Raw genomic sequence first — 13,843 nt, forward strand, 5'->3', positions numbered from 1 at the left:
CAATAGTTATCAGAAATCCAACTACGCCCCTAAGTGAGTCAAGTCTTCACCAGTGGGGTTTTGAAGTTTGGAATATACCCGCCATAGCTTTTCAGAGACAGGACGCAGTATCTCCCATCTGGGGCGCTTTCCTAGGAATGGCCCCACCCTGGTATGTACCTCTTCCACCTTCCCCTGCAGCTAAGAACTTGCAAGCCAGAAGAGGGTGGGCCAGGAAATGTATAAAAGACAAAGAGTCTGACCTAGGTTGGGAGACTTGGTTAAAGTGGTTGTGGTAGAGCTCTTGGGGCAGCTGTTACCCCAGTCCTGGGCTGAGACCCTGGACTCCTCCTTCAAGAACTGGGGCCCAACCTGCTGAGCCAGGCCGCCCACTCCTAGTACCTGGATCCTGACCTATGACTCGAGTCTCCGCCTCATCCACATCCAGTCCACTGCCTGGCGGCCTTGCTCGCCCTCCGAGCAGCACCCAATACCCAGCCTGACGACTGTCAGGCTGTGCAGGGCGCCCCCAGAAGTCATGGGTATGTGCGTGGGGTTTGGGGTGGGTTCTTCTGTACCCCACTTTCCGAAGGGCAGGTCCAGGGACGTCCCCCAAGCCTTACTTAGCCCGCTTCCGCCCGCAGAGGTCCTGGTCCTGGCCAGATACCGTGCGCAGACGGAGGACGAGCTGAGTCTGGCTCCGGGGGACGTGATCCAGCAGGTGTGCGCGGGGCCCGCTCGGGGCTGGCTGCTTGGGGAGCTGCGGGGTCGCCGTGGTCTCTTCCCCAAGCGCCTGGTGCAGGTGAGGCCTGGAGTGGGTAAGGCCGGGCGCGGGAGCAGGAGCGGCCCTGGCCTCAGCCTCGGGCTTTGTGCTGAGTGCCGCCCCCATGTGATTTTCCCAGGAGATTCCCGAGGCCCTGTGGGGCGTCACCGAGTCCAGACCACGCTTTCCGCGCCGTCGCGGTGAGTCGGGCGCTGGGCCGGCCGGTGGGGGCTCACTGCCCGCGTGGAGCGTGACGGCTGTGGGTGGGGCACCTGGACTATTTTGCAGCTCCCTGATTGGCTCGAAGTACAATGCTCCGCTCGAGGGCGGGGCCTGAAGCTACTAAAGGGAATTCTGGGGTCCAGCTCTTCCCCAGTGCTGCAGACGGGGCTCCCTGCTCGAGTTGCTTCCCTGCTTGTCTGGCCTAGGTCACCCTATCAACTCTCGGGACCCCCAAAGATGGTGCAAAGTGAACTTCAACTACAGCCCAGAGCAGGCAGACGAGCTGAAGCTTCAAACTGGGGAGATTTTGGAAGTGATAAAGGAGGTGAGGGGGTGCTAGGGGACTTGGGGAAGATGCTGGAGGAAGGGAGGCGACTGGGGAGGATGTGGTCCTTGGGTAGACCCAAGGATGGACACCTCAGTTACTCTTGGGCAGAACCAGATGCTCCCGCATCCTTCCCCCTCCCCAGATTGAGGACGGCTGGTGGCTGGGAAAGAAGAACGGGCAGTTGGGAGCCTTCCCATCCAACTTTGTGGAATTGCTGGACAGTGGGCCCCCAAGTGAGACCGTGACCCTGTGATCCCCTGGGACCAGACTCAGCAATCTTCAGTGATCTTCCCAGTGACCCTCCTGATCCCAGTGACCCCTTTGGCCCTCTCCCTTGACCTAGCTAAATTAGGACCTCCCTAACATCGATTCTTCCATTGCAGGCCTTGGAAATACAGACATGCCTTCAATCATCCCTAATTCACAGAGGCCGCCTAAGGTAAATTGGGTCATGGCGGACACAGCCAGTGAATTCTTTTTTTTTTTTTTTTTGGTTTTTCGAGACAAGGTTTCTCTGTATAGCCCTGGCTGTCCTGGAACTCACTCTGTAGACCAGGCTGGCCTCGAACTCAGAAATCCGCCTGCCTCTGCCTCCCAAGTGCTGGGATTAAAGGCGTGCGCCACCAACGCCCGGCTTTCAGTGAATTCTTTAAAATGGCTTGAGACTCATCTCATTCTTCCCTTTCTCTGCCCCAATAGCTGAGCAACTTGACCTATGACAGCCCTCCAGACTACCTGCGGACAGGTGAGCATCGTGCCAAAGAGGCCCTCCCACAGTACCAGGTCTCACTCACCCTGCCTTGTGGGAGGTGAACCAGCTTGGTTGTTGGAGGGAGTCACTGCTGCTGAGGGAAGGGCTACACAGTAGAATGACCTTCTTTTAGTCTCTTGCCCTGAGACCTGCAGGGTCCTATTTGACTACCAGCCCGAGGCCCCGGATGAGCTGGCGCTGCAGAAGGGGGACCTGGTGAAAGTTCTGAGAAAGGTAGGAGAGGGTTAGGGAGTACAGAAGAGTAAGAAGTGGGAGCCAGGCAAGAAGAACTCGAGTGATGCTCACCTCCTGACTGGCTTGTTTCCCAACCAGACAACCGAGGATAAGGGCTGGTGGGAAGGAGAATGCCAAGGCAGAAGAGGAGTTTTTCCAGACAATTTTGTCATCCCACCGCCCCCAGTGAGTATGGAGCCAAGTGTGGGGAGGAGAGAAGAAAGGCTATTTTTAAAAAATCAGGCAGTGGTGGCGCACACCCTTAATCCCAGCACTTGGAAGGCAGAGGCAGGTAGATTTCTGAGTTCAAGGCCAGCCTGGTCTACAGAGTGAGTTCCAGGACAGCCAGGGCTATACAGAGAAACCCTGTCTCGGAAAAAAAAAAAAAAAATCAGGAAACTGTGTATGGTGGTACACGACTTTAGTCCCAGTATTCGGGACACAGAGACAGGCGGGTCCCTGAGTGTGAGGCCAGCAAGTTCAGGAGAACCAAGTTACACAGAGAACCCCCATCTCAGAAGAATAGGAAAAAGAAAACTCGGGGATCGTGGATTTGCTGGATCGCTAGATAAAAGGACACAAAACACTCTAAAAACATCTAGGGATACACTGAGGTGGTATGGCTTAGGGTTAAAGTGGCTGTTCAGACAGGCCCCTAGAACCCCATAGAAAAGGCATATGGGCGTGGCAGCTCCTCTGTGTTTCAAGAAGGTAGAGAGGCAAAACAGAACATATTAGTGAGCTCTGTTTGATTGGGAGATTGGCAGAAAGTGGGGCATGGTGGCCTTTGATCCCAGCACTCGGGAGGCAGAGGCAGGTGAATCTATTGAGTTCAAGGCCAGCCTGGTCTACAGAGAGTACCAGAACAGCCAGAGCTACACAGAGAAACCATGTCATGAAAAACTAAAAAGAAAAAAAAAATTAGAAGAGGGATCAAGAAAATTTTCCCGTATCAGCCTCCTGCTTACACATGAGTGTACAGATGTTACACACACACACACACACGCACACACGCACACACACACTCACTCCTTGGACACAGCTGGAGGGTCACCCCTAGATGAGATTGAACTTAGAATTGTTGAGATTTGTCCTTGAAGTATAATATTGCTTTTTTGTCTAGATCAGGAAGCTGATCCCTCGGAAAATTATATCTCGGGAATCAGGTGGGTGCCCAGGGAGCATAGGGAGGAGGGGCTGGTCTGTGGGCGATCCATCCATCAGGAATCAGGTGGGTGCCCGGGGAGCATAGGGAGGAGGGGCTGATCTATGGGCGATCCATCCATTGTTTCTAGTTGAACATAAACACTTGTAGTCCCCCACTGGTCCAGTACACCATAAGACCTTCCTCCCCTGGGAGAGGGTAGAGTCAAGGCCCTTGTAAGAACTGTGTGTATCTTGTGTGAGTCAGATGGTGTTCACATGCTGTATGTCTCTTGGGATTGTGACTGTTGCAGAGCCCCTTGGGGTATGCCTGTTGGTGTTAGTGGTGTTAAGGATCAAACCCAGAGCTTTGTACAAAGAAGGCAAGTGCTCTACCACTGAGCAATACTGCAGCTCTAGATATAAACTTTGAAGTCCCTAAAGATAAATTCTGGGGTGAAGAGATGGCTAGGCGAGGAAGCTGCTTGCTGGTGTTAGATTATTTAATCTGCAGAAAGATGGAAAGTGGAGAGAAAGAGATTATGCAGGACCACAAGTGTTTTTTTTATATAATTTATCTTTAGTTTTATATGCATTGGTGGTTTTGACTGTATGTATGTCTGTGTAAGGGTGTTGGGTCCCCTGGAACAGGGTTTACAGACAATTGTGAGCTGGCATTGCTAGGAATTGAACCCAGATCCTCTGGAAGAGTAGCCAGTGCTCAACCAGTGAGCCATTTCTCCAGCCCCCAGGGCCATGTTTATCCACAGCAAGGGTCTTTGTCAGAGGAGGTAGTCTGGGTCCACTAGTAAGAGGGGTGTCCTCTGGTCTTGTAGCAGCAGGAGAATCTTAACCTGATTGTCTGCTTTGATGAATCGGGCAGTTGCCATCCTGTATTTCTGAAGAGACTTGGAAAATGGTTCTTAGAGAGCCAGAAGCAGACCATTTGGTTACAGAGTGGAACTGAGAGATTTTCTGGGAACTTTGAGGAAGGGAGGAGTTGAGGTGGGAGAGACAGAGTCTCAGAGATAAAAGTGGGTATGGAATGGATTCAGAGTGACAGGGACTGGTCCCATTGCCAGGACTGCTTCACCCAGATGAGCCCTCACAAGTAGAAAGGAGCTTCAGAGCATCAGGGGAAGGGAACAGGAGAAAAATGGCAAGAACTGTATCTGGCCTGAGGTGAAAGGGGTGAAGGTTCCCTTTGGCCAGAGTCTCTGCACAGCTTTTTCAGATGCTGTATTTTTTTTTATTTATTTATTTATTTTGTAGCTGTATTGGGGACAGATGGAGCTCTTTGGAGAGCTCACTTAGAACATCTTGTTTGGGCATAGGGTGAAAGTAAGGATGAAAATAACGAGGAAAGAGTAAGTCAAGGGGAGGGCAGGAGATCAGAAGCCCACACACAGAAGGAGGCTTGTGGTTGAATTTTTCCTGGTCCCTTCCTCTGGGTTCCATCTTATACCAGTTAGGGTTTGCTGGTATGGACGCAGCATCCTTGTGGGAGGAGGGAGGGCACAGATGTCAATGCAGCAGCCAGGGAGCTGAAGCTGAGCGGAACACCCTCAGAGGCTCTTTGCAGAGATGTTGATCTGTTAACTGATGCCTACAAGGCTGTCCAGCTGTTTCAGTTCTAGGCCCAAAACAATGTCCAGTCCCCTTTTAGAGGTCACCCAAATAGCATATAGGAGTTTGGGAGTCGCCCTTCGTTACTGGTTCAAGGGTGACAGAAGGGTGAGCAGCAGTTAGATTGCCTCAGAAGAGGGTTTATCCAAGGGGTCATGGTAAAACTTAACAGTTGGCAAAGATCTAGAACACAGGAGATAATAGCTGTTCACCTTTGTGGGGAACATTAAGAGATAAAGTTACATGAGGAAAACTTTTTGGTAGGTTTATCTATTTTTATTTTATGTGTATGAATGTTTTACCTCATGTATGTCTGTGAACCATATGTGTACCTGGTCACTTTGGTGGCCAAAAAGGGTATTGGATCCACTGGAACTGGAGTTACAGATAGCTTAAGACATCATGTGGGTGCTGGGACCCAAACCTAGGTCCTCTCCAAGAACATTATGTGCTTTTTACATCAATACGGAACTTGAGTTATGTAACTGTACAACTGGCTGGACCACGCACTAGAGCTCTGTAGAACCTGATAAGGCCACTGCAGTTAGTTGGATGTTTGTTATATCAGACTCCAGGATAAAGAACAAGCACCTAGAAGCTTTGTAAAAGATGTCAAAGTCTGTATCCAAGGAATAAATCTGAACAGACTATCTACTTGATATTCTTTCCTTCCACATATAATAAACTTTGTATATTTGTTTCAAATATTAGCAATACAAAGCTGTTGTTAAAACCAAAGTACGTCGAGTAAAATACAATTCTTGGATAGAAAAAAATTAATAAGATAAGATTTTATAAGTTGGGACAATTATCCTAAATGACCATATCTAGTATTTGAAAACATGACTCAATACTTACTTTTGTTTACACTAAATATATGTCTGTGTGTGTGCCACATGCATGCAGTGTCCACAGAGGACATGGGGGCAGCAGATCCCCTGCTACTGGAGTTACAGATGGTTGTAAGCCACTGTGTGGGTGCCAGAAACTGTACTTGGTCCTGCGGAAGAACAGCCAGTGCTTTGAACCATCATGCTCTACAGCCCTGCATGTTCAGTGTTGAACCTGACTGTAGCCAGAAAACAGAGAAGCAATAGGAATGTTCAACTTTTTTTTCCCTCTGGAGACAGGATTTCTTTATGTAGACCTGGCTGTCCTGGAACTCAATTTGTAGACCAGGACGGCCTTGAACTCACAGAGATCTAATCACTGCCTCCCAAGGGCTGGGATTAAAGGTGTGTGCCATTACCACCTGGCTGAGGATCTTTGCACATACCCAGCAAGTGCTCTGACAGAGCTACAGCCCTAGTCTTTGAATCTCTGAAACAGGGTCTCACTTACATTGGCCAGGCTAGCCTTGAACTCATGGTCTTCCTGCTTGCCCGCAGCAGTGCATGAAGACCTTAGGTTCTGCACAATCACCCCTGTACTTGTTAATGGCTTTATTAGAACCGTCCAGGCAGATAGGAGGGCATCTTGTGGTTTTGCTTTGTGGTCATTTGAAGCTTAGGTTGTCAGGAAGCTTTGTATGTGTTTACTGGCTCTGTGGACACTCTCCAGTTGGGCTGAGTTCTTTACTACTGAGTTACAGGAGTTTTTTATATTCCAGATGAGAGGCTAGTTGGAGCTATAGCCATGTGATAGAGCCCTTGCCTAGCAATCATGAGGCAGGCCTTAGCTTCAACCCCCAGTACACCAAAGATGGTGATGGTGATGATGATGATGATGTGGTGGTGGTGGTGATGGTGATAAATAGATCTATCATCTTGTAAACCTTTTTCCTATCCAGTGAAATGTCTTCATTTCATTGCCATTCTTTTTCTGAGACGAGATCTCACTGTGAAGCCCTGGCTGTCCTGTAACTGTCCTGCTCTGTAGATCAGGCTGGCCTCTTCCTCCCAGCGTGCTAGGATTAAAGGCATGTGGCATGTTCACCACCTGGCTTCCTTTTTTTTTTTTTTAAATGTATGTATTGTGTCTGCCTGTAAGTCTATGCAGCACATGTATGCAGTGCCTCTGGAGGCCACAAGAGGGCATCAGATCCCCTGGAACTGGAGTTACAGGTGCTTATGAGCCACTATGTAGATGCTGGGAATTGAAGCTTTGACCTCTGGCAGAGCAGCTGCTGCTAGTGCTCGTAACTGCTGAGCCATCTCTCCAGCCCCCAGGCATCCTTTGTTAAAGTTGTCCTTTGATGTTTGTGTTTCAGTGAAGTGTACCATTTATCTACTCTTGGCTTGGTTGTGTTTGGGGCGTCACATAAGCGAGCTGCCTTCACTGCTGTGAAGTTGCTGTTTCTCATGACTGCCAAACCCACACTCCACCCCAACCCTGCACTGCTTATCCATTCTGTGGACCAAGCCAGGGGAAGGGATGAACCCAGAGGGAGGAACATTATCAAGCACAGACTCTTCTCCAATTGCCGATGCCCTGGATGGTGTCTGAAACACAGATATGTTCATCTTGTCTTTTCCTCTTAGCTGTCTTTCCAGGAGAGGACTTAGGCACTACTTCACTGAGAACACTGGTTGGATTGTCTTGTCTGCCGTCCCCTCCCTAACCTCCCCTCCATCCCCACCAGCCTTCTTGCTCCCTGACTTCTCATTCAGTAATTTTCTCTCTAGTTTCTAGTTGTGTTTAGTCTGCTGTTTAACGTGTATGTGTAAATCTGTCTATACACATGCAGGTCGTGGGCTTGCACTGTGTATCTTTCCAGGAATGCTGTCTTCTTCTTCTCCTCTTCCTCCTCCTCCTCCTCCTCCTCCTCCTCCTCCTCCTCCTCCTTCTTCTTTGGTTTTTTCAAGACAGGTTTTTTTCTGTGTAGCCCTGGCTGTCCTGGAACTCACTCTGTAGACCAGGCTAGCCTCGAACTCTCGAACTCAGAAATCCGCCTGCCTCTCCCTTCCGAATGCTATCTTCTGTAGTCAGGTTTTTTTGTTTGCTTTGCTTAGATGACTCTTCCTGACAACCCCTTTGTTGCTTGTACATCCTTTACCTGGTGATCTCAATGTGAGTGTTGAGCTGGCCTGCTGACTCTGCTCATGGTGAGCTGCCTTTATGTGTGTTTTCTTCCTTTATGAGCTTATGACTTGATCTTAGCTGTGGGTGCCTTGTAGGCCCTAGGAAAGAAAGACTTCCAGTAGGATTTAATTTCGTTTCTGCCAGCAGCCAGAGGACACTAACTCCTCCCCCACTCCCCAAAGCCCTCCCTACCCTCCCAGCCACCTGGCTATCCCAAGGAAAGGTGACACAGGGTGACTGAGCTTCCAGCCTGTTAAGCTCAGGGAGCAGAGCCTGGGACCCTGCTCGACATCACTCCAAGCTCAAGGAGCCAGAGCAGACTTACCCACTTGTGCTGGGTCTTGATTGTTAATTGACATAGAAAGACCCAGTGCATTATGGGTGACGCTGTTCCTCAGCAAGGGAGCCCAGACCAGCATAAGAATACAGAGCTGGCGTCACAGCAAGGGAAGGATCTGTGTGTTTATTTTCTCTCTGCTCTGGTCTGCGGATTTGACATTTCCTGCTTTAACTTCCTTGCAGTAATAAACTGTAACTTGGAGTGGGAAACTGAACAAGCCCTCCCCCCAACCCCACCCGGGTTTGTGTTCTTTATCAAGGCATGTGTCACAGGGACAGAAACGAAAGCAGGATGTCACTTTCTGGCCTCTGTTCTCTATTTGTGGACTTTTTTATTTTTCATGACAGGGTCTCAATACAGCTCTGGCTGTCCTGGAACTCGCTTTGTAGACCAGGCTGGCCTCGGCCTCAGAGATCCCCCTGCCTCTGCCTCCCCAGTGCTGGGATTAAAGGTGTGGACCCAACTCTATTTGTGCATGTCTACTGCCTCTTTTTTAATTGCTTAAATTATTTTATGTGTACAGATGTTTTCTTTGCATGTATATCTTTGTACCATGTTTGTGTCTGGTATGTACGTGAGCCCAGAAGAGGGTGTTGGATCCCTTAGAAGTGGAATTACAGACAGTGCGGGTTGTTGTGTGGGTACTAGGAATCAAACCCAGATCCTCTGGAAGAGCACCCAGTGCTCTTAACTCCTGAGCCGTGTCTCCAGAGCCTCTCCTAGCCTCTTTTAAATCCCATAGTGTTGGGAAACAATCCTAAGGAGTATATGAATTGTTGTCTAGTGGGCGGGCTGTACAGAGCCTTTAGCCAAATACACAGCAGAATTCAGGGTTAACTCTATTGAGTTGTGCGTGCCAGGAAGCTGGGCATATAAGTATTGAGTCACTCAGGCCTCAACATAGTTCTACAAGGCACATAGTGTTTCCATGTCTCGGAGACGAGGACACCATGGTGCAGGGTTCACCTGCCCAGGTTCTTACACCATTAGCAAGAGACGAAGCTAGCAATCAAAGCCTGGACTTACTAGAGCATGCTGTCAAAGGACTTATGTCAGTGTGTGAGCACGTATTGGAATGACTTTGTCTGCTGAGGTGAACACCACTGTGTGTGTGGCTGTCTTCAGAGTTCTCTCCAGTATCATTGTCACCTTTATGTGGCCTGCTATGACCATTTTGTTTGGGATTTTTTGAATACTTATTTTGAAACAAGGTGTTACAACATACTCAGGCTGGCCTTGAACTCCCAACATTCTAACAACCTCTACCTCCAGGGACTGGGATTACTGGCATGCGCCATGGCATCCAGATTACCTCATTTAAGATTGTATACTATAGGGGGCTGGAGAGATGGCTCAGCGGTTAAGAGCACTGACTGCTCTTCCAGAAGACCTGAGTTCAATTCCCAGCAACCACATGATGGCTCACAACCATCTGTAAGGAGATCTGATGCCCTCTTCTGGTGTGTCTGAAGACAGCTATAGTGTATCCATATACATAAAATAAATAAATTTAAAAAAAAAAAAAAAGATTGTATACTATAAGGCTGATAAAGTGGCTTACCAAGCTTGACGACCTTGACTCTGATTTCTGGTACTCACATGGCAGGAGAGAAAGGACTTCCCCAAGTTGTCCTCTGCCCTATACACCTAGGCAAATAAATTCCCATGTATGCTCATCAGCATACACATGGATATTTAGTACATTACTTTAAAATTAAAAATTGCTGAGTGGTAGTGTACACTTTTTTTAATCCCAGCATTCAGGAGGCAGAAGCAGGTGGATCTCAGAGTTGAGACCAGCCTGGTCTACACAGAGAGAACTTGTGGTAATGCATGCTTTTGATCCCAGCACTCAGGAGGCAGAGGCAGGTGGATCCTTTGTGAGTTCGAGGCCAGCCTGGTCTACAGAGTGAGTTCCAGGATAGCCAGGACTACAAAGAAACCCTGTTTTAAAAAGGAAAAAAAAACTACCGTTGTTGGCTGTGGTGGCTACACCTGTATTCACAGCCTATGTAGGGACCAGGAAGGTCACCTGAGCCCAACCTGGTAACTATAATGAGACCCTGTTTCAGAGCATGTGTGTGTGTGTATGCATGTATGTATGTATGTGTGTATATATACATATATATGTATACATATATACACACACGTGTATGTATGTATGTATGTATGTATGTATGTATGTGAGTGTGGTACACACACCTTTAATCCCAGCACTTGGGAAGCACAGGGAGATGGATCTCTGTGACTTTGCCAGCCTCATCTACAAAATGAGTTATAGGACAGCCAGGGCAACGTAGAGAGACCTTGTGTGGGGGAGTGGGAAGCTAAAAACCAACCACTCCTATACACATATGCATGTGTGCACACACGCACATTTTCTTGGTGTATTTTGTGTGACACTGGTACCCAGAGGCTTTGGATCACCCTGGAGCTAGAGTTTGTTGGTTATGAGATGCTCCTCCCCTCATGGGTGCTGGAAACTGAACTTGAGTCCTCTGCAAGAGTAGTACATGGAGCTCAGTGGCTAACCCACTGTGGTTAGCTGCCATGGGGGTGCTGAGAATTGAACCCAGGTCCTCTAGAATTGTAAGTGGTACCCCTAGCCCCTGCGCCATCTACCTAGCTCTCTTGCTGAATTTTTTAGAAGTACAATGTAAAGATTGAAAAAAATGAGTTGAAGTTCTTCCTGGTCTTCTGCCTGTAAAGTTGGACATGAGAACAATAGAACTGGGGAAGAAGGCTCAGGGCCTGGGGCTGGGAGGCTGACACCTGCATCTGGATGCCAAGCTGTAGGTGCTGGTGGCTCTCCAGGAGGAGCTTGGTTTTTGTTTTTGAGACTCTCTGTCATCTAGTCATACTTTGAAATGACAGGCGAAGGGGCAGCTGGACATGCCTGAGGCCTCAGTGACAGTGGCGGAGGCTGGACTGAGGTCGCAGTGGTGACAGTGGCGGAGGCTGGGCATCCTTCGTTTATAGTGATTAAACTTAAGACTGGGGGAGATCATTTAAAAGGCGTGAGACAGCAACAGAGGCTGAAGTGAGATCAGAAAGGGGGACATTAAGGCTGGGTGTAGTGCTGCACCTCTCTATTCCCAGCACTCAGGAGACAGAGGCAGGTGGATCTCTGTGTATTTTGAGGCCACCCTGGTCTACAGAGTGAGTTCCAGGACAGCAGAGCTACAATGTGAGATACCGTCTTGGGGGCAAAAAGCTATGTTGCAGATGTGGGGGGGGGGGTGACTGTTGGTGGTCCATAAAGAAATAAGGACTGAACCATAGAACTCTTTATGGGTACCAAGCTGGGAACGGGTCTTCAAACATTGAATCAAAGCTGTCAGCAGAGAGTGCTCTCTTCCACACACACAGCCCCTCCTGCTGCCTGCTGTGTTCGGATGGGGTGCTCCACAGTTCCCTAAGGGTGATCTCCCAAAGTCAGGTAGAATGCATCACCTGTTGAGTCTTCTGTGCACAGCACAGGACACACACAGCCACAGACCCAGGCAGATAGACACTACTCATCTTTCTTTTCCCAGCTCCTATTAAGGAAACAAAGAAACTGATGCCTAAATCATCTCTACCCACTGTAAAGAAGCCGACAGCAACGACCTCTGCACCTGGCAGGGCCAAGTAAGGAGGATGGGGAGGGCGTGAGGCTGGAGGAGGTGCAGAGGAGACGCTCCTCCTGCCCGCCTCACATGTCGCTCCTGTGTTCCAGGATACCTTCAACACCCACTGGAGACAGCCAGAAACGCCCCTCCCGAAACTCTGGTAAGGGTGTCCTTCCTACAGTGGAAGACAGGGTGGCTGTGTTGAGGGATAGAGATGAACATGGTCCCTGAAGCCCTACTCTCATAGGCTTCAATGGCAGCTGCCTCACTGGGGGGCCCAGGCAGCCTGGGAGAAGGGGATCCAGAACCCAGGCTTCCCAACAGCATTCTGCATCCAGTCAGGTGAGGGGCCAGACACGTGGGAGAGGACATTACTGGGAGGAGACGGTTCCCACAGGGGGGTCATGGAAGGGTGAAAGATCCCAAGGAAACATGGAAGCTCCTCTAAGGTACCTAGCTTCCAACTGAGACCACATCTCACCATTACCACAGGAGGATGAACAGAAAAGCCCAGGAAAGGGTCCCTCCAGGAATAAAACCCCCACTCCAGAGAAGACTCGGCTTCCAGATAAAGCCCTTGACCAAGAGAAGATCCCGGCTCCTGACAAAGTCTCCACTCCAAAGAACCCTGTTCCAGAGAAAGCCCCGGATTCTGACAGAATTCCCACTCCAGAGAATACCACTCTGGACAAGGCTGCCACTCCAGAGAGCACCCTTTCTGGGGATGAGGCAGCTAAGGATGATGCCTGTGACCTGAAGATGGCCCCTCATGAGGACAGTGCCCCTGCATTAGTAAAGATCTTGACCCCAGAGCACATGATTTTTAAAGAGGAGCCTTCAAGAGACAACACTCAATGCCAGCACTTCTCTCAGGAAGAAACCACACAGAGGTCTGAGTCTCCTGCATCCTCAAATGACATCCAGGTACCAGGAGAGTACTCCCCACAGCCTAACTCCTCAGAGAGGTCCTGCTGTCACGTGAAACAGGTGAACAGCTCCCCAGCGCAGTCCAAGGCTGAGGATCTGTCTGGTGTGGAGGAGGCCAATGTTTTAGAGGAGCCACTAGCCAAAGATGAGACAACCCTACACAAGGCACCCCCCAAAAAGCTGCCTTCTGAAGAGGTGGGTCCCCAAAAGCAGGTGCCTCCTCCTAAAGAGTCAATCCCCACTCCCCAAGTGCCACATACTATCAAGCAGATTCCAGACCCTGAAGAAGCTCCCACACTTCATCCCTTGGCCCCACTAACCTCTCTCAAAAGCCAGAACTACAGCATGGATGTGTTAGAGTCGTTAAAGGAGGAGGTGGGGTCGCTAAGGAGCAGGCTGGAGCTTCTGGAGTTGAAGCTGGAGTAAGTGGGCAGTAATGCGTTGTGGTGGGGCGGGAGGAGGGAAGGGTCCAGCGGTTCACCTGAACCCCGTATACACAGACAGAAGATGGGGGACGTCTGGGAGGAGATGAAGACTGAGAAGCTCCAGTCGCCGGAGGTGGGTGGAATGGGGACACAGGAGGGAGGAGGGAAGTAGTTGGTGGCTCTGGTCCACGATAACCCTCTCCCAACTAGGTTCAGATGATGCAGAGGAACCAGAAATCCTTCAAACACGCACAGACACAGACGGAAACACAGACGAAATGAGAGCAGGTTCAGGCCGAACCTCAACCCAACCTGGAGAGACATCTATCCTGCTTGGGCCACCCCGGTCCTTGCACACAACTTTGAGAAACTCCATGGAAGTAAAAAACGCTGAACTCTCAGACCAGCCTGGTCCTTGTGGGGTGGGGCCAGCCAGCACACCGCCTTCTGCATTCCTGGCGGTCTCTCTTGGG

General features: G+C 49.7%; 1 protein-coding gene across 2 annotated transcripts; it reads left to right on the plus strand.

Moving 5' to 3' along the window:
- Positions 1-491: 491 nt before the first annotated feature.
- On the plus strand, positions 492-13,771 carry Sh3d21 (SH3 domain containing 21). Of its 2 annotated transcripts, XM_028790183.1 has the most exons (16): positions 492-521; positions 624-781; positions 882-942; positions 1,171-1,289; positions 1,435-1,525; positions 1,676-1,731; positions 1,992-2,037; positions 2,177-2,277; positions 2,377-2,463; positions 3,401-3,443; positions 11,944-12,037; positions 12,126-12,178; positions 12,266-12,360; positions 12,511-13,367; positions 13,446-13,503; positions 13,581-13,771. In XM_028790183.1, exons 1-16 carry the CDS (start codon positions 518-520, stop codon positions 13,650-13,652), a joined length of 1,995 nt encoding a protein of 664 aa, XP_028646016.1. In that variant the 5' UTR covers positions 492-517; the 3' UTR covers positions 13,653-13,771. The 2 variants fall into 2 exon arrangements, with proteins under 2 accessions (XP_028646016.1, XP_028646015.1); XM_028790182.1 differs by lacking the exons at positions 492-521; positions 624-781; positions 882-942; positions 1,435-1,525 and having other exon boundaries at positions 1,084-1,289.
- Positions 13,772-13,843: the final 72 nt, after the last annotated feature.

This window comes from Grammomys surdaster, unplaced genomic scaffold (genome assembly GCF_004785775.1).
Source record: "Grammomys surdaster isolate TR1022 unplaced genomic scaffold, NIH_TR_1.0 125863, whole genome shotgun sequence".
NCBI classification, from domain to species: domain Eukaryota; kingdom Metazoa; phylum Chordata; class Mammalia; order Rodentia; family Muridae; genus Grammomys; species Grammomys surdaster.

What these genes read in the sequence shown, in the direction of transcription:
- Sh3d21 (XM_028790183.1), top strand. An exon ending in ACGCTTTCCGCGCCGTCGCG is followed by an intron (nt 943 to 1,170) that starts GTGAGTCGGGCG and finishes TGTCTGGCCTAG; the next exon opens with GTCACCCTATCAACTCTCGG. An exon ending in TTTTGGAAGTGATAAAGGAG is followed by an intron (nt 1,290 to 1,434) that starts GTGAGGGGGTGC and finishes CCCCCTCCCCAG; the next exon opens with ATTGAGGACGGCTGGTGGCT.